This window comes from Trachurus trachurus, assembly GCF_905171665.1.
Source record: "Trachurus trachurus genome assembly, chromosome: 22".
Taxonomy (NCBI): Eukaryota; Metazoa; Chordata; class Actinopteri; order Carangiformes; family Carangidae; genus Trachurus; species Trachurus trachurus.
Window position 1 is genome coordinate 24,452,156 of NC_139907.1, and position 20,003 is coordinate 24,472,158.

The following is a 20,003-nucleotide window of genomic DNA, read 5'->3' on the forward strand; positions in this document are numbered from 1 at the left end:
TGAGAACTGGAAATAAAAACTAAATCTCTGAAAATCCTCAAACTGATCAATGCTTCAGTGATCATAAATCTGATTTAAAAATGTAAACTTCTCAAACGTGAACTAGTTTGTGTTGATAATTCATGCTTTTATTTACAATACATTGCTACTCTGACTCTGTATGTCTCAAAATTTGAAAAATTCAAATTTGTCCAGGACTCACCTCCCTTCATCGACTTCCTGTTTTAAATTTTGAATTGATTTGGAAAATCTTATTGCTGACTCTTAAACCCTTGAAGGCTCTGCCTCCAATTCCATCTGTGATGTGCTGACGAGGTATGTGCCCAAACGATAGTTGAGATCTATGTTCACCCCGAGATCAAAGGTTGTGACCGAGGACCTTTACCTGTTAAAGACACTCAGGAACTCTCTCCCAACACAAACCAGACAGTGTAACTCTTGCTCCTCGTAAAACTGTCTAATTTATGTTTATTTAAAAGATACTGGCCTGCCCCTTATCATTGTTTTACATACTTTATTGCTACCAGGTCAGGAGATGATTGTTACAATCCTTACTTTGGATTATTTTAATCTGTTTTTTACTTTTCTTATAACACATTCTTGGGAAACTGCAAAATAGATAAAGTAGCCTATTATACTGTACAACCTAAACACAACACATTTCTGGCTCTGGCCCCTGTAGTGTCATCATTATGCCAGTTTGGGTTTGGAGATTAAAAACAAATTTTAACATTTTAAATTAAAAGCTTCTGACAAGATTTACCAAAATCTTGTCATAACTCAGTCAAATGGGGGAAGTTCCATGTCGATCAGGAAGTGACAGCATTAGGGCACTTAAATCATAATAAATAGGCAGCTATTGATCCCCCTTAAGAACTGGCTCATAGTCATCAGATTCATAGGAAGGAAGTTCCAGCAGCTGAAGCAGGAGGTGTGTTAAGGTTTCAGTTCCGTAGGATCATTTCAAAAGCGCAAACTTCTGGGAGTTACACTTTTCGGTAACACTTTACAATAAGGGTCCCTTAATTAACGTTAGTTAGTACATTATTAAGCATTAATATACAAACTAATGTGTTAATTACTGCTGAGTAATGCATACATAATGATAACTAATTATTATTCAACTTTTTTTATTATTTAATAATTTATTAAAGCAGAAGTAAGCGATATTTTTGTGTTAATATAAGTCTTAAATAGTTATATCTTCCAACAGCAATCACTTACATAGAGTGTTTGGACCGAAACACGGGTCTGTCAGTCACTCTGCTCTGCTCTGAGCCCAGGAGAAAACTTTTCTCGTATCCTACAATTTTTATCCAATGAGGAGAGAGAACGGCATGCAGGGCTGTGTGTGCAGCCAAGGGATGCGCGTGAATGTGGTGACGTAGGGACGAGGACTGTTATGGTGCGTTCAAGGCAACTCGTAACTCGTGTTTTTTCGACCTGTGAGGTCGTACCAGTTCGATCTGGTACGACTTCACGGGTCGGAAGTTACGAGTGGCCGTTATAGTGACTTTCACAGGTAAAGCAGGTCGGAAAAACACGAGTGGGTTGCCTGGAACGCTACAAAGTCGTAAGTTGTGACTTGAAGCTGTGATTTACGGTTTCAAAAGCCTGCCTGGAACGCAGCATTAGCCAAAACGACCGGATCGCTTACTTCTGCTTTAACTAACTTTGAGTAGTAAACATTAATTAGCTGCTTACTAATAAGATACATTAATTAATGTGTTTCCTAATCCTAAGTAATGACTGTTAATATATATGTAAACAGTTAATTAATGCTTAACAATGTACTAACTAACATTAAGTAAGGAACCCTTATTGTAAAGTGTTACCCACTTTTCTTATTTTTAAAAGAACATTTCAAAGTGTGTTGTGTGTTTTGTTGTCGTGTGTGATCCCAGTCCCTTAATGCACATGGCATATACTCCATGCCCCCAGGACACACCCACCTGCCCCCCACTGTTACTGATGCTGGGCTATCCCTGCTCTCCCTGTCTGGCTCTCACACCAGCATTCAATCAAGCGCAAAAAACACAACTGTCCATGTCGCCCCGCGTCCCACCCCCACCCCCACCCCCCGAATCCGTCTGTCCCCTCTCCACCCTGAAAACACCATGTCACCATTGATCCAGCCATGAAGAGATTCAGTTCATTTTCTGCTTTACTTAACAGAGAAGGACAAATATTTTCAAACACCTATCTCATCTCATTGATGATTTTAGTGTTGATCTGTCTTTTTTTTTTTTTTTTTCCAGATATGTCTGGTGCTGGATGACGGGCAATCACTGACACTTTTGAACCCTGCTCACAATAACGAAGAGCCTTCTCTCTCCACTGCCCCTCTGGGCTAAACATACTATTTTATTCAGAAATCTGCTGGTGGCTTTTTCCTCCCTGTTCACGTATCTAGTCCGGCGAAAAGAGACAGAAAGAGGAATTAGGGTAATAAATCAGGAGTGAGAGTGAAGAAGACATCAGAGACAACAGATAGGGGGATGGATTCACCAAGAACATACAGAGGAAGGGAGAAAATGAATTTTTCGAGAGGAAAAAAAAGAAAGAAAACGAAGAGAGAAGACTGTTTCAGCCATTGACAGTAAAATATGAGTCCTCAATGGCTGAGACACAGTTTTCCTATTTTCCCCGCCTCTCTCCATCTGCCTCCCTGCCACCAATGTGCTGACATGCAAATAGAGCCAGAGTGGAGTCTCTTGTCTACCTAACAAGAGGCGACAGGGAGCCTGATGCCTAATAATGTCTACCATCTCGCTCAGGGATTAGACACAGCGAAAATTATGAGAGACGTGGAGAGGGGAGAGGAAACTCCAGGAGCTTACATGAGCTGTGTGCAGTGAATGGGGGAAGCCATTACAGTTGTACATAGCAGACTGCACCCAATCACAGCTTCTCATGGCAAACACCCAAAGACATATTTCTGTATTGGCACTGTTAACACTACGTACTAGCGCCCAACAGGACATATGAATTCCACATTTTCATGGGGAATTTGTGATCATCAAGTACAGTCTGGCATCAACACCATCTTGTCTGCTTCGAATCAGCCAGTCACTTTCCCCAACATCTCTGTTGGCCTATAGTTTCTGCTCCATTGAGCTCTCAAATGTGCATTTGTCTTTGTAATGAGGGGTGTATGCGCTGTAAAATCCCTCTCCATGTAAGAATTGATTCTTGTTGCTGTGGACACAGTGTGATCTCATCCCGCACTGACACTCTCAGTCACCCGAGGAGGAGTCACTCTTTTGTATTTTACACATGTATCACTCAAGTTTATCGTGAAGTATCACAACAAGATTTTGAACATCATAAACTGTAAGTCTGTGCATATTCTCATTTGTCTCATTTTATTTGTCTATGACGTTTCACCTCTCATCCAAGAGGCTTCATCAGTTCATGTACGCATCTGACAAAAAAAAAATACTATATATGAACTGTAATTTCCAACCCTGCTTACAGTATGTATATGCAGGTTCCATAAAGCTCAGTGCAAATGTCACTTTAAGACTGAAGCTCCTGTCTCATTCAAAGTCACTATTGTAAGAATTCAGATTACTTAAAGGGACAACAAGGAGTTTCTATTTGGTTATAAAAAAGTCTCACGTTAATGTGGATGAATCTCCGCTACCCACACTTGTTAATGGGCCCATTTTCGATAAATATATCGTTTTGTCTCTATTGTTATTTTGTTATTATTAGTGGTGGTGGAAACCCTTACTTTCGGTTTCGTGGCGAGTCATGAGAATAACGCAGCCGAATCGCCGTTTATGGTCGGAACTACGACGGTATGCGATCGTCTTCGGACCTCTGACTTTAATTCTTGATGAATGAAAACATGAATCTGTCTTGCGCCGGTCAAAGAATTTCACAGTGCGCGCGGAGGCTCATAAATGTAGTGTGAAAACGCTTCGCTTTTCCAAAACTCCTCGTTGTCCCTTTAAAAGAAAATTAAAAATAAAACGCCCCAAACTTTGACCTATGTCAAATACCAATGGAATCAACGAGTTTGTGTTAAACTCAGCTTCTGCTTCAAATGCTAAAATGGAAATTATAAATCACAGCCTGTAGATGTTAATAAGATAAGACAATGCTTGGTAATTGTTCTTCCAGAAGAATGTGTACAGTCACTTTGTTCCATCAGCCAATGGTGACAATCAATTACACTTGACTGAAGAATGATGTGAAGTGTTCTTGTGAGAACCGATACACAGCGACTTTTGTTTACTCTCCATCCTAAAACTATCTCAGTGTCCTTGCATACACTGTAGAGCCTTCTTACAAATTACAGGATCCACAGAAAATATGATTAAAAAGCCTCTTTTTTCCTTCATCCTCCAAATATGGTTAACGTAAGTACTAGCTTAATCCAAGATAAACCACAGAAGAGACACTGAAGACAATCAAGTGAACACACAGCATCAAAAACAATACACTGCAGTACTGTCAAACACTCACAGAGCAAGCGTCGCTTTTCATAGAGACGGAAAATGAAAGATTGCGAAAAAGATGTACCTTTGCTTTTAGCTAGAGGAGCAGGAGGAGGTGGAGACAAAACAGAGGATCCACAGCCAAGAGAGCCCCGACAGGGAGGAGGAAGAAAAGGAAACGTAAGTTCAGTTCTAGTCGACACCAAAAACATCAATATATACATGTATATATATACATAGGATAAATCAGTGTAGCAACTGAAATGCAACTGTAAATCACAAGACATATGTATACTGTCTGTCATGTTTTAATCAAATTATTAATAGAAAGAAAATCTTTAAATGATTAAGAAGAATGATTAATAAAAAATCCACTGGCCATGAGCCATCTGCACCTTCATTTTGTAAATTTGCGGTATTGTAAATTTCTGACTTTTGTGTTTGGATAGAATAATGCTTTTATAATCCTTTGCAGGAAATTACAACTTAGCTTACAGTTTGAATTTTTATATAACAAGCAAAACTATCAATTTTTCATATTTTTTTTTCTCTTACTTTCTGACATTCACTGGTATTCAATAAATTAGACCTTACTGCTGTATTTCAATTATTAACTATTTATTTATATATATATTTTACATCACATTTTGAGTTTGGAATCTATGGAATTTAGCACAAAAAATATAAATCTTATATCCAAGCCAACATGGAATTTGGAGTGACTGGTTCTTTAGCACATTTAAAGTGTTCAAATTTCTGTCTTGATTTTTTCTTCTTCTTCTTATATGTGTGTGTGTATGTGTTTATGTGCACATACAGATTCAGGCTATATTTAAATATGTTAGGGGAAGGTTTTTGTACTACAAGCTCAATGCCCTTTAATGACAGAAAGCATTGGCAGCAAAAAGAAAAGGAATTTGGAGAAAATTGGTTAAAGCTGGACATTTATAAGATTATTTGTCTTTTGTATTTTTGTCTGAGTTTACTGAAAATATTGTCATGGCTTATTTAATAATCCTCAAAGATTACAAGAGCACTATGCTGCGCCGACCTAAAAAGGATAAAGAATTGTATGGTTTTGTTTTATGTCTGTTTGTCTACTTACTAAGATGGATACTGTCATTTTAATAAACATTTAAATATTTAATGTAAAAATATCTTGCTTTGAAATTCTGAGTTGTCAGAGCAGAAGAAGGTTATCCTTCCCACCAGCCTGCAGTACTGCGTGCATTTGTAGCAGTTCATCAACAAAGCTGATAAAAATCTGTGCATTGCTTCTTTTAGACGATTCACTGAATTGATTGTACTTGCTGTGGACGTCCCAATAGCGTTTTTCGACATTGACATTGACATTGATATCCATCATCAGTGAGCCAGGTCGTCTACTGATCATTCTTTTTTGATAAGAGCAACAAGTATCCTACGGTCAGGACAACTGAATTACACAATTTGATAAGTAATTAATAATGTGCTAATTTATGTGAATTAACAAAATTATTAACAGTCTGAGCTCATCCAATAGACGTAACAGTGCAAGTCGTCTAATAAACTGGATGCAGCATGTCTCAGCATATTAACTTAGTTGCAGTATGCAAATTAAAGAACAATTGAATTTCAAGTCAGATACATTACAGGCTTGGCTTGGATGTTGTGTTGCTTTAGCGGCCTATTGCACTTCGATGCACTGAACAAGGTAGTGCAGTGCTTCTCTCAGTCTGTCATTTGTGTTAATATTGGATTTTGTTTGAATGTAACTAACAGTGATGAAGTTTGCGTTTGTGTAGCTTGTAATTTGTCACCACAACAAATCCTCCAAATTTGACAAACTATGTCACAGGTCCTCAGTGATATTAGATTATCTTATTTATTTATATAATATTATTTCATTTTATTAAGCACCACTCATGAACAAATTAAGTTATTGTCTATTCTGCCAATTATACGATTCCATGGCTTTAATTCTCAAGAACCAAGATGGCAGACACTGTTACTCTACTACTTTCCTTTTATCAGCAGATCTTACATGTTTTCCATCACAACTGCATTTTAGTTGCTACCTGTTTTTAATTTCAAATACATTTCCATGCCAAGTTAATCAAAATGAGCATACTTTAAATTAGACAACACTGCTCAGGATGTATAGCAGTAGGATAGGATAATACAATCTCACTAATTACATAAGCATGCACTTGCACTCCACACACCAACACCAAAGCAGGCAACACCACACAAACAAGCCGACAAGATAGAGAAAAGGTAAAGAGAGGCGTACCTTGTTCTGCCATCATATGTGCAAGGCCTTGACAGGATACCAGAGGGAAAAAAAGAGGGGGAAGAAATACACACACACACTTAGTTTCAATACTCTTTAGTATTGTGATGATATATTTTTCCAACACAAGGAAAAACATGACATCAGAACACACTGATAGGCGTCATAAAGCTTCCTGTGGTAGAGCAGGAAGCTTCGTCATAAGAAATAACAGCATGTCTGTAAATGTAAAACCCTACCTGAACATGTCCTGTTCAGTAACAGAGCTCACCTTCACTGAGCTGATAGACTGAAACCTCCAAAACAGGATTTCATCTTTCACTATTTTGCACACTTTCTTTATATACACTGTGCTCATTGTATAGTAATGTATAGCCCATACTATGTTTGTATTGTCCTGCTCTGTCTGTAAATCAGCTACGCAAATAATTGCTACGGTTGTTCTATATTTACATTCAACATCGTGTTCATTCAAACTCACCTGGCATATTATTGGTGACTTCTGGAAAAGAAGGAGACAGAAGACAAAGCAAACAAAGGCAGCATTAGAAACACACACTTATATTACTTGCATGTTGACAAGCATGCAAATGGTCATACTCTTCATAATGCATACAGAGGGCCGGCAGTAGGCACAGCCATGTGTATGTCCATTAAAGGCAGAAGGTTTCAGTAATAGTAAGAGTTAAAACAGCATTGTTGACTACAAAAAATCATTCAATGACAGGAAATTGAAAGAAGAAAAGTAAAGGTACATGTGCACTGTCTACACCATCACTTCCAGTGCAGACAGCAGGTGCTGTTCCTGAATAATACAAATGAAATAACAACAGAAACCTAAATCAAATGAAAGAAATAAATCTTTTAAGTGACTTGTGAACTTTCTTGTCTGCAGTGATGTGCAGTGCAGCACCATACGATGAGTCAGATTTCTTAAACCACAAGGCCACCAACATCAATAATAAAGAATTTCCCTTAGATACAATGAATATACACTGCAAGACCTCTGGAAGCATGGCCTGTGTTCTTTGTCATCTTTCTTTTGTCATAGATAAATTGGCCTGATAGTGTCACTAGATTAAAGGTCTGAACAGTCTAGCACTATGACCTCACAGCAAAAAGGTCCTTTGTGTGTGAATTTGCATGTTTTTCTCAGTGTGGATTCTCTCAGGGTTCTGCAGCTTCTTGAGGTACTGGTTTCTGACCTGTGAACAACACCCTCACCCAGTGTGAGATGGTGTATAGCTAAAAGATGATTGGTAAACAAAATGCCATGTGAATGTCCATTTTTAAGTGAGAATCATACAGTTGCTCATATGACCAATATCACCCTTAAGAAAATTAAAACACTTGTAAGATAAAACAGACAGCAGCAGTCATCATGTAGCAGCACTAAAAGAACATCTCTATGTTCTCGTGTTTTGGGACCTTACTGTTGGTTCATTAGGGCCACTGTATTCTGTTACACAGAATGGAACATATAATTGGCAGAGTCATTACAGTCATTAAAGTTCTACTTATCAGATTTAGTAGTTTGTGCATATGATGTTAGACTTGGAGTTCCTCAAGGCTCTATACTTGGACCAGTTGTATTCAGCCTAATACAGTTTGTGCTTTCTTTAGGAAAAACTTATGTCAATCACGTCAGCCTAACACAGATACACAGGCCTCTCTCTTAACTATCCATACTGTAATTAACTGGAGACAAAACATTTTTTTCTACTTCACATAAATAAAACTTAAGAAATGTAATGCAAAGCTATTGTGTTATTGTTTTTATCCAGTAAATATGCGACTCTGCTGTTCTCTTTGTCTACAGGCCCATCCAATATGGTGGCCACATTAGCATTATGAACCAGCAATGTCTAGTGTTGAAAGAGACCAATCAAAGTAGAGAAGATACCAGCCACTTTGTCAAACAAAGTCAGTTTGACAACTGAGAGTTGGGAAATTGTGTGAATGTAGAGAGGTCAGGTAACAGATAAGTGAACTTTTCCTCCCAAGGGCCAGAATGTGCATGTGGCCAGTATAACAGGGCAAAAAGTGGCCACATTCATCATGAAAATCACTGCCCTCCATTGATCATCTGAACATCTGTGACTCCATTTAGCGGTACCACTTGCAGGAATAAAGTAGGTGGAGAATGAAGCAAAAGGTAATTGACTTGAGATGCATTAAATGTTCTTAGCAAGGACTAATTGGGCATGTTGGGGTATTAATGTGATCACAAGCTGATGGAGGTCAATCAGATATGCATTAGATATTAATTCACTCTAAACTTGGAACTTGTTCAGCTCAGCTCCAACATGGAGGGAGTTGGTCAAAGCCCACGGCTCATTGCTGTGTGTGTCCATGTGTGTGTGTGTTTTCTGAATTTGAGATGAGCACAGCAGCATTGGACTCGCTCACACTAAAATACCAACAAAAGAGAAACACTTGACTGCAGCGGTTTAAGCATGTACAGTACACACACATATGAACACGTAGAGAGAGATAGACAGAAAGAGAGACGAAGGCAGGCAAAGGGACAGAAGACATGTTAATATTCAGAGAGAGAGACTACTGCTTGGTACAACAGTAAGCTGATCACGGTGTCTATTACATTATCTAATCTATCTATCTATTATGTATATAAATGACTTGAGAAGAGAGCATCATTGTAAAGCCATATTGGTCGGTCCAGGGAATTGCAAAAGGCTTTTAGGGTCAAGCTTGGTGAGGGCTCTGTGGCAGTTAGTTCTACTGCTACACACACACACACACACACACACACACACACACACACACACACACCATCTCAACTCTTCACAGATAGGATTGTACTGTAGTAACGTTGTATATACAAATGGTCATTAACAGCCACTGGGGAAAACCCTCAACTTTAAATCAGACTTCAGAAGAAGACAAGAACCTGGAGGAGTGGACTACGACAGCGGACTCAGAACTTTGTTGAATTCAGATAAAAAGCTTCTTCTTGCTAAAGATAATTATTTCCCATACAACAGGGTTTTGTTAGAGGACATAAGTTATCATCTAACATTAAAAGTCTTTCTCCTGACACCTACCAAGCTGTTGGAGTGAGAGAGAAACTCCCCCTCTCTTCACTGTTTCAGTCAACCATGTTCCAGTCCAGCTACATACAGCTGGACTGGAACATGGTGATGGTTATCCATGGTGATGACCTTTTGTTGTTTGTCACAGATCTGGTGTGTGCTATACTTACTTATTTGACTGTAATATTGCAAATATTGATGAACTTATGATAATGGAAGTAGTAGGGATTTGTGTCTCATTTAATGAGCAAGACCTGAGCAAATTCCTTGAGGAACTCCAATTGGCCCGAACTAATTTCTGTTGTTAAGGTATAAACATCACTCACTCCTTCCCCTATGTCCTGAAGAATAACTGCACAAAGTTGGCAACGGAAATAAAAACGTACTCTAAGGTGCTGGGACACTCTCTCTGTGTGTGTGTCAGCCACAATCTCTTCACAGTTTTGTTTTTTCTCCAATGTCTTTCCATCTTTCTACCAGATTATTTTACTTAAATGTTAAACCAGAATATTTTGGAAAGAACTAAAAAAAAAAGGACCTGTTCTTTTATCATTGGGCGACCAATCTTTAGAAAGGTCATGCCTGGTGTAAATTTCCGGCAGACATGCCCCGTCTTAAAGTTCAGTTGAGCAGGCTGTATCAGGTAAAGGTGACACCCGTAATAGAGGTGGCAGATCATACCCTTTTATTTTTTATCAGGAAAATGTAAACATTGGTTGGTGTAAGTGTTCAGTTACACAGCCCAAGCAGGAGCTTCTGTGTCCTATACTGTATGATGGGACTATAGAAGGAGGCAACAACAGAGAGAGGAGCTGGACTCACCGGGCCTCCCTCCTGCTCTGTCATTATTTTTTTTTCTCTATGTTGACCTACTTCCTTGGCTAGTTGATTTCCCTGTATTATGTCCTGTCCTGTTCCTGTCATTGTGTACTGTGTGGATGTGTGGACAGAGAAACAGTGATGCAAACACAAAGGCATGCAGATATATAAAGTATCATCAAAAAATCAACCCTGTCATAGGTACAGTTTCCAGGTTTAGAGTTATTATGTTGTGGCTGTAAGACATCCATCTCCTCTGGCTACCTCTATCAATAATGCACCACAGTCACAGGTGCACACACGCTACTGCTCTTTGCCCATTTTTGGATTAGCTAGCAGTTTGTTGGGGTCAGGTACCGGCAAGACGCAGATGGTGGAACTGATATTATGAGCTTGAAAACTGCTCCTCAGAAACCTACAGAGGATGTCAGCGAGGCTACGTCCACTTATATTCGCAGTCTGTGGATATGATTTACTTTTAATTCAATACCCAAAAGGTGAGGTGAGGATAGTGGGGGGATTTGAGCTCAAAGTGGATTACTTAAAGGGATGGATTAGTTAAAGGGATGATTCAGGATGTGTTGGATAAAGTGGGAGAGCACAGCAATTAATGTGGTATATCAAATTCTGCTTTCGTACTGCAGGCTTAACTGATAGTTTTCTGTGTGTTATAAATACCAGCACATGGAAGGTACTGTATGTCCGAGCACACACACACACACACACACTGCAATGATTCATTCATTGAGTCATTACAATGCAGAAGATTTGAGTATTATGGGTTTCATCATTACCATCATTATTAGAACAGGCTCAGCCTCTTTGCAGTCTGATTTCTTCAGCAGCCATGTTTTATGTTTATATGGACGCGGGGGCAGCTGAGGGAGGGCTGCAGGGGCCATCTGCTCCCGCTGGGGCAACAATGGCACACAGCCACATGCAGATAGTAGATCACTGGTTGGGAACTAATGTATGTTAGGTCCTTAGTGTCTAGTAAAAGCTTGAAAACATCTTGTTCTATTATGTTGAGTGGTGAATGACTGTATAGCCCGACCCCACCCTCATACTACCCTCCACCATCAATATGTCAATAAGGGAACCAACAACTTCAGCTCTGAAACATGCTGCAACATATTTCCTGGTGATGATTACAGTTAGCTACAGGTTTATGAATATCAGAATGTGGATATTGAGATTATGTATCTACAAGGGAACTCCTGAACACATCAATAATCAGGTCGTTCCTGATTTGTTCTTCACTTACTTGCACATTTTTTATCACAATGTAAAGCTTTAATGGTTTGAATTACAATACATTTGCCATTTCCATGCCTCCTTTAGGCAATATTATCAGGCAACACCAGATAAAGTTCCAACTTACACCCATCCTGACATACAGCGACCCGAGTGAGAAAAAGTGATTAGAGTGCGTACTTTTCAATCAGCCTGCCCTGACATGCCGCAAGCGACATCGCTCTGTCCAGCAATGTCGCCCAACCCTGAAAAACTCGCTCACTCTATCTCTATCTGGACGACATTTTGCGGAGGTGTCCTGCTAAACACTAATTATTGATTGAAAAGAGAAGAGAATATGAGATAAATAAAATAAAAAATAAAAAATACTCCAAGATGTCAAAAATGGCAACCAGGAAATGTCAGGAATCCGATAACACCCAACTGTACTTGTTTGCCAGGTGAGACTAAGCAGTTGGTGAAATTTCAGCTCTTAAAGAAATAAACACCTTAACATCTTGTTTAAAAAGGATGCTGGAAAACTAGTTCATGGATGTGTTACCTCTAGACTGGACTACTGTCATTCATTATTATCAGAATATCCCAATAAGTCAGTGAAAAGCCATCAGCTGATTAAAAATGCTGTGAAAAAGAGGTGATATCTCTCTCTTGTGTTGGCTTCTCTAAAATCCTGAATAGAATGTATAATATCCCTCCTCACCTACAGCCATTAATGATCAGAGACTAAGGGTGCTTTCACACAGGCAGTGTTTAGGTCGACCCAGTTGAACTTTGGGACCGAGCGCGGTGCAGGGGGGTCAGTGCACTTGGGTGTGCACCAAAACGGCCGTACCAAGACCAGCCTGAAGGGGTAGTCTCGACGCGGCTTCAGTCGAACTATGGCACGGTCTGTTTGTTATATGAACACGCCCAAACCCTGGTCCACACCAACTGCCTGATGTGTGCCACAAGTTTGAGCTAAAAAGGCTCCCGTAGTTAGCTCCTGCAGCCGCGCTTCATTCTCAAAACCTATTTTTTGCAGGGGGTGGTAAATAGGATATAAAATTAAATGACTAGCACAACAAATAATCTGCGTACTTGTGCACTGCATTATGTGGTGTCTCCATTGTCAAAGGGATAGTTCAACATTTTGGCAAATTGGCCCATTGCCATAATCCCCATAGTCTTAGGAGTAGGTTCATTACCTTTAATTGTCGGTGCAAGCTATTTTTAGAACGGCGGAGCAGAGCGGCGAGCTGCTCAGAGCTACGCTACAGAAGCTAATGGGATTTCTAGGTTCCCTCATTAAACTCATCAAATCCAACAACTCCAAAACACTCTTGTGGATAAGTTGGGACCTGCAACCACACTATGAGATAATAAAGGAACGTTACGAGACGGAGTTGTTTTCGAGGTAAAGTCATACAAAACAGCTGATTCCTTTCGGGGGCAGCTTTTCAGCAAGCAGTCTCTGCTTGGACCAGAGTGAAAACAAACATGGACCATACCAGCTGAAAAAAGGAAACAATGGATAATTTCCACTTAACACCCAAATTTAGAGAGCTCATGGTTTCCTACAACTACTACCACTAGAGTTTTAAAGTAGAATGGGAGGCAAAGCCTTCAGCTACCAGATTCCTCTGTTAAAACCAGTGGAACCAGCTCCCAGCCTGGGTTTGGGAGGAAGGCACCATCTCTACATCTAAGATCAGGCATAAAAAAACAGATAAACTACAAAAAGCACTATGGGGTGTGCTTGCATACTCACTCTGTAAACAAGGGAAGACATTATTTTTCCCTGTACTGTAACGTCTCTCTGACACAGCCCCTGTAGACACACCTGTCACATGCCCAGCACGGCGTTGTTAAACCAGTAACACCACAGCTACACTGTGCTCAGAGATGACAGTGAGCTACAGCTCTTTTTAAGACACACACAATCGCTGACTGAAGCATCTCACCCAGAGGCTCAGTGACTACAAATCTCCCCTGTCTGTGTGTGTAAGCTCTGCGGTCATGTGACATGTGTCAGGTGACTCCTAACACAAAGATAAACTTGTCAGGTAATGTAAGGATCAATGCACCGTTTGTAGTGGGTTTACTCATCTAAAATAACCCACTTATACCTGCTTACTGTCGTGTTAAATGGTTTTAGAAACTGAAGAATCTCCAGAGGGGCTCTGCTTCTGCCTTCTGCCATGTTCTGACTGGAACATCACAAACCCACATCATGCATGCATCTATAGGAGACTGTGGCTGGTTGATGCCCTACAGAACCTAACATGAGTTAATCAACAGTAATTACCCACAGTGATTGACAGTTACAGTCATACTAATTCCTTCTGGCACTTCTACCATGACAACGCATGAAACAGATGCTGTTTCATCTCTAATCAGACCTGGCTCAAGTGAATCCAGTTATGCTTCTACAGAGATAAACATTCCCATGATGTTCTGACTTGCAATTGTGTTGAATCGATAGTAACCCATGTCACAAAGCTTCAGTTGTCTCCAACTGGTTACTTCAACATGACAGTGAGTTAAGTGAACTTCACTGACCTCCACAGCCTCCAGACCTAAATCTAGTACATCACAGTGCTGTATGTGGTAGAACAGGAGACTGGCCAGATGAACCCACAGCTGGGAAATCTGCAGGGATGATGGGATTCTGGTGGGATGTGGGCCACAGGTGTGTGGAAACAATATAAGAGCTGTAAATATTTGGGGTTTGTTTTTTTTTCCAAAAGGCTAAATAAAATGAATAGTACCCTACATAGGACTATGTTGTAGTATTAATAACTAACTACATGTATAGGTAAGCTGCTTAAAGGTACAATATGTAAGAAATCTAAAGAAACTGGCCATAAAATCCTCCTAATATGTCACAGAGACTCAGGAATAATGTTCATATAACATGATGAACTCACCAATAACAATAGCACAGCCAGAGTATTCGCATTAAAAATCTTTTTTTGCAGACTGCAAATCATGTTTATGTTTTGAATTTACGTGTTGGCATGTTGCGCCACCTAGCCCTCTCTCCCAGTCACGGTGGCGTCAGTGGCATTTCAGCCTCCGGTCTGCTTCCACTGAGCTGCTGCTACGGCTGGGAGATAAAACGAGATCACTTTGTTTTGAATTTGACTGCAGTAACCGTTTTTGGCCACATTCTTACATATGGCACCTTTAATTGTGCTAAATCAGTCAAGATGCACTTAAAAAGCAAAATAGGAAAATAACTTTTGTTTGTTCATAATTCAGGTTCATATATTCTACATGTTATATTTTTCTTATGAATTTAGTGTATTATTTTCACAATATTGGTCTGTAATGATGTTACCATGGTCTGCCTGTTAGGTATACGCTGCCCTGGGCATAAGTTGCTAGTTTAAAAAAACAACAACCTCAGAGAGCCTTTTACTCTATTGAATTAACTCTCAATCAATGACTCCTCCACCAATGTGAGACAGTGATAGACACACCAGTGGGTGACGCTGTACTACACTAAGACAACAAAACAAATTGCCCACTGGCTCCAGCAAACAGCTGTCCCACTGCTGCTGAGTACAGAGACAAGGTCACAGTATCACGCCTCTGCAGACACTGCTGCTCCGTCCCAGGAGACGAGGCTGCCTGTCGCAGCATAGAGGAAGTGTGTAACATAAAAATGACCTTTCCTTTATGTTCCGAATAATGACGAGAATATTGGGACATGAAAACTATTTGGATCAATCTCATCATCTGTGCTTTTACAAATACATATTCAGACTCGGGCACACCCTTGGTGCTTAGCATCTCAGAACAGGTCCATGTTTTGCTAACTTTAGATGATGTCATATTCTCATGCTCTCTAATGTATTCAAATAGCACCATTAAGCATTTAGTCATCCATCAGGATCAGCAGTCCGCATTCTCTATATACGTGATGCTCGCGTTCTTACCTTCACTCAACTATCAATGGCTTGCAGGAGGCAAGCAGGCAGATAAGCAAGAGAGGGGGAGTCAGACATAAATCAACACTGGGCTCCCAATGTGGAGGATTTAAATCAAGGTTGGAAAAAAGTGGCCATAGCAACCACAGTCACCACAGCACATGCACTCATGCCTTCATGAGTCACAACACGGTGACTCAGTGTGTCTAACTCATACAAATATGTATGTTAATGTATGTATGCTTGTATTGTAAAGCCATATGCTATAATATATAATTTAATATATTCATTCAACCTAAAGCCTCTATATATTTATATTATAAACAGAGGCTTCCGATAATAAGAAAAATATACATAGATTATAGGATTTTTATGTTATATAAAACATAATACAGTACATTCAAAAAAATGTCTGTGCAGGTGCGCTTCCCAGACTCAATAATATTTGCTTTTTGGAGGTGCTCTTTGGATGGCACAATTGTGATAGTTGAAAAAATGATGAACAAGGCACTCTCTGTCAGTTAAAAAGCCATATGGCCTGGTCATGTTAAAGGGATTGTTCACCGTTTTGGCAAATTGTCCCATTGCCATAATCCCTATAGTTTTAGGAGTAGGTTCGTTACCTTTAATTGTCGGTGCAAGCTATTTTTAGAACGGCGGAGCAGAGCTGCAAGCTGCTTAGAGCTACGCTACGTGGGCTCATAGGATTTCTTGGTTTCCCTCATCAAACTCATCAAATACAATCCAACAACTCCAAAACGCTCTTGTAGAGTGCCTTGGATATAATTGTTTCAATTACAATATTTAATAGATGTACATTTATTTTATAAATGTATATGTTTTTGCCATCACCCTGGCTCACGAGACCACGACCAAAGGGAAACACACGGCCAAGGATGATAAAGATTATTTCATTTAACCAAATTATGGGAACAATTTAAATGTAAATAACCAGTGTGAGTGTTGTCATGTGCAAACCTACACACAACGCAGGAACTGAGACATAATGAAACCAAAAAAGACAGAGCCTGTGGAGAAGATGCTAGACCATGTAACGCTGCCTGTGATAAATGGAACAAAAGCTCTTGCATTCAGTACAGCGAGATCAGTTCAGAGGAAGTGTGGCTCCTTCTCTTCTCAGTCAGCAGCTGCAGCCAGACATCCACCTGCCTGCTGTCGTGACAAAGCAAGAAGCAGCTGAGCTTGCAGATCACCTTCAGTGCTTTACACATCGGCCTGTTTCCTCCTACCTTTCACGTATCTGCGCCGACTAAAAGAAGAGATCTGACGCACAAACAGCTGAGACACAGCAAAGCAGACGCCACCAAGGCACAGAGAGGAGGAAAAACTCAAACTACAGCTCCTAACTCCTCTTATTTATTCGGCAGAGATAGTGATAAAAACCTAATCTTTACATTCCTGCACCAGGGAAATGTAAATTCCCTGTTTTGGAGAAGTGAAGAAGAAGAGTTTCAAAGTCAAAGATGGAGGGGAACATAGCAGAACAAACACATTAAAACAAATTGCCTGTGATCTAAATTAAAAAGATCTCAGCAACTTTCTCGTCTAAGTGTTATTGATTATCTCATAAGGAGTCTGATTATTGTGTACTGCTTAGCTGCTGGGAGGCCTGAATAATCTGTATTGATTGTGAATAATTAAGGGCACGACAAGACTGTTTTCAGAACACAGAAAAAAAGCAGGGGTGCATTGATCATGCACTGACTGCATGTTCGCAAATCAGCGCAACAACACAGGCACCGTCACAAACGGCCTCTGCACTCCGGATTTATCAAATGACAGGAAATTCAAGTTTCTGCATAAAACAAATGAAAGTGCCTTTTATTTAGCCTGCAGGGAGGAAATACACGGGGGAGATGAATAAAGGGCTTTCTTTTAATAGACACCAATTTTGGTCTGGGCACAGCCAGCTGTAGAGTGATTGAAACACAGCTCGGGCAAAATTCTCAGCACAAAAGGGCGTGATATAAAACACCTGCCATCTTGTGATTGGATGAAGACACGGGGCTCAGGAGGCCCCATTCTCTCTATAGGCGTCTTTATCACTGCCTGCAGGACCGATGCCATTAACCTGCGCCTCGCTGGCTAATCGTGCTTAGATTAGCTCTCTGATTGTACAGTGTCTCTCTCTCACACACACACACACACACACACTTACACAAATATGTACACACATGAAGCCAAGCAAGCCTGGGAGAGCCAAGCAAGCCCACACAGCCAAACTGCCTCAGAGCCCATGATACCAAATGTAAGAGCAAGAAAAAGCCATGTTCTGTCCTCAAGGTCATGATGCTGGTCTTAACATTTCCATAATGTAACATAGCAAATAAATAGCAAATCATTGGGATACAATGACAAAATTATTATTATTATTCCATTCTGGATTAGAGCAGCTCTCCAGACATTAAGAGAACAGAAGTTTATTTACCTATTTCCTGTAATTATTCAATACTGTTAATTAGCTTCAAATTGTGAATTACTGGTCATATTTCTGATTTGCTCAAATCAAGCACTCAGGAACAGCAGTAAACCTCGAGATGACTCCCACATTATAAATTAAAATTTTCAAACAAAACAGAAAAGGAAATCAGAGGAAAGAGAAAAATTCAAGTGGAGTTCAGTTGGAGTGAATAAGAGTGTCAGAGAGTTTACCTTCACTGCAGAAGCGGCCCTTGTACTCTGTTTTGGAGCAGTCACAGATTGGCTCTCCATCCACCACTGAGCATGTACCACCATTCTCACATGGGTTCACAGTGCACCACCCCTCTGACTCCAGGGGCACCTTAAGGCTTCCCAGAAACAGGGGTTGTGAGATGCCATATTTGAGGTCTGTAATTGTGCCCTTGAAGGGCTGCATGTTTTGCACCCCCTGCAGTGTGAGCGCAGGGCTGCGGATATCCTGAGGCACTCCACCCAGGAACAGGTCACTGACTATTTTCATGAACTGACGCTGAGGCCGCACCTCGTCAGCTGTGGCCTGGCCGTCCAGCACCAGCATTGTGCGCAGGTTGTACCTGCTCAGAGTGGCAGAGTGCCAGCTGCCGTCGTCCACCCGTTTGTCTGACGCCACCGTCGTCTCGGCGCAGTCGATGCTGAAGCGCAGGTGCAGTCGGCCCTCCACCACCGCCAGCTGCATAAAGTCACAGTAACCTCCATCATCAAAATATAGCATCAGAGCCTCTGAGGCCTCCGTCTTGAACTGGAAGCTGAGGTCGCCGCGGGTGCTGGCGTCCCAGCGGAGGTAGCGTGCCCATTGACCTGGTGTGCCTAAAAATTCCAATCCCATACATGTGCTGAGGAACACTTGCAGCCGGACGGAAAAACTTACAAGATCCATAGCTGCGAAGAAATTATTAATCCAAAAAGTGGAGGGACTCAGTCAGACTGAAACCTTGTGGTGGTTCGACTGAATTTCACGGTTCCACAGTTTTTTCAACATGTGCAGATATCTGTACATATATATATATATATATGTATATATACATATATATACATATATATATATATAAAAAGGAAAAAGGGCAGTAGCAAGAGAACAGTCGTTGCAGTTAACAGTCTTAAAGTCAATCACATCTGTGAATTGTCTGTAGGGTGGTGGTTGTTTGGCTGGAGGGTGAAGGATAGGAGCAACAGAAGGAGAGGGGAAGAGGTGGAGATGCTTTCTTTTGTTTGCTTTTTTTTTACTCTTCGAAACAGGTCGTGTCAAAACTCATGATGCAGGGTCTGATGGAATGGACCTCTCTGTCTGTTAAGGCGAGTGGAAGTTCCTCCTTCATGTTGTCTGCCGGGAAACAGAGCGGACAAGGGATCCAGCGTCCTCCCTCAGTTCCATCCCTGGGGAAGAAAGAGAGGCAGAGCGTTACAGCGGCTTCTTTAGCAGTGACTCTACTCAGAACTCTGCAGATACGACCGGCTGCCTGTCCTGCATCTAAACCTCATGACAGCTGCACATGACATGTACATGTAAAATCTACTGTAAATAAAAAGACACACAAGTGAGTAAAAAATATCACCACTGTTGCCATAGTTACCTGTGTTTTAATGCACTGTAGACTAGAAAGTAAATTACCCAGGCACTGAACTTAAGAACACCATAATTGTACTTAAGTATTCAACTTCTCTGCTGCTTCAGAGCTATGGTGACTGAGCAGATCATGAATTTCCATTAAACAGTAACCTTCTAAAATGCGCAATGAACATTGGACGAGAAATGCACTAGAGGCAGTAA

The 20,003-nt window shown here is 40.6% G+C and overlaps 1 protein-coding gene across 1 annotated transcript in view; it reads right to left on the reverse strand.

Moving 5' to 3' along the window:
• Window positions 1-19,112, reverse strand: part of nrxn3a (neurexin 3a) — a gene marked incomplete at both ends in the record, with an annotated part of 114,389 nt that extends 95,277 nt beyond the window's left edge. The window contains 3 exon segments of the mRNA XM_083997719.1: window positions 6,718-6,744; window positions 7,199-7,219; window positions 18,428-19,112. Coding sequence (XP_083853845.1) covers window positions 6,718-6,744; window positions 7,199-7,219; window positions 18,428-19,112 — 733 coding nt within the window.
• Between the last annotated feature and the right edge of the window lie 891 nt (window positions 19,113-20,003).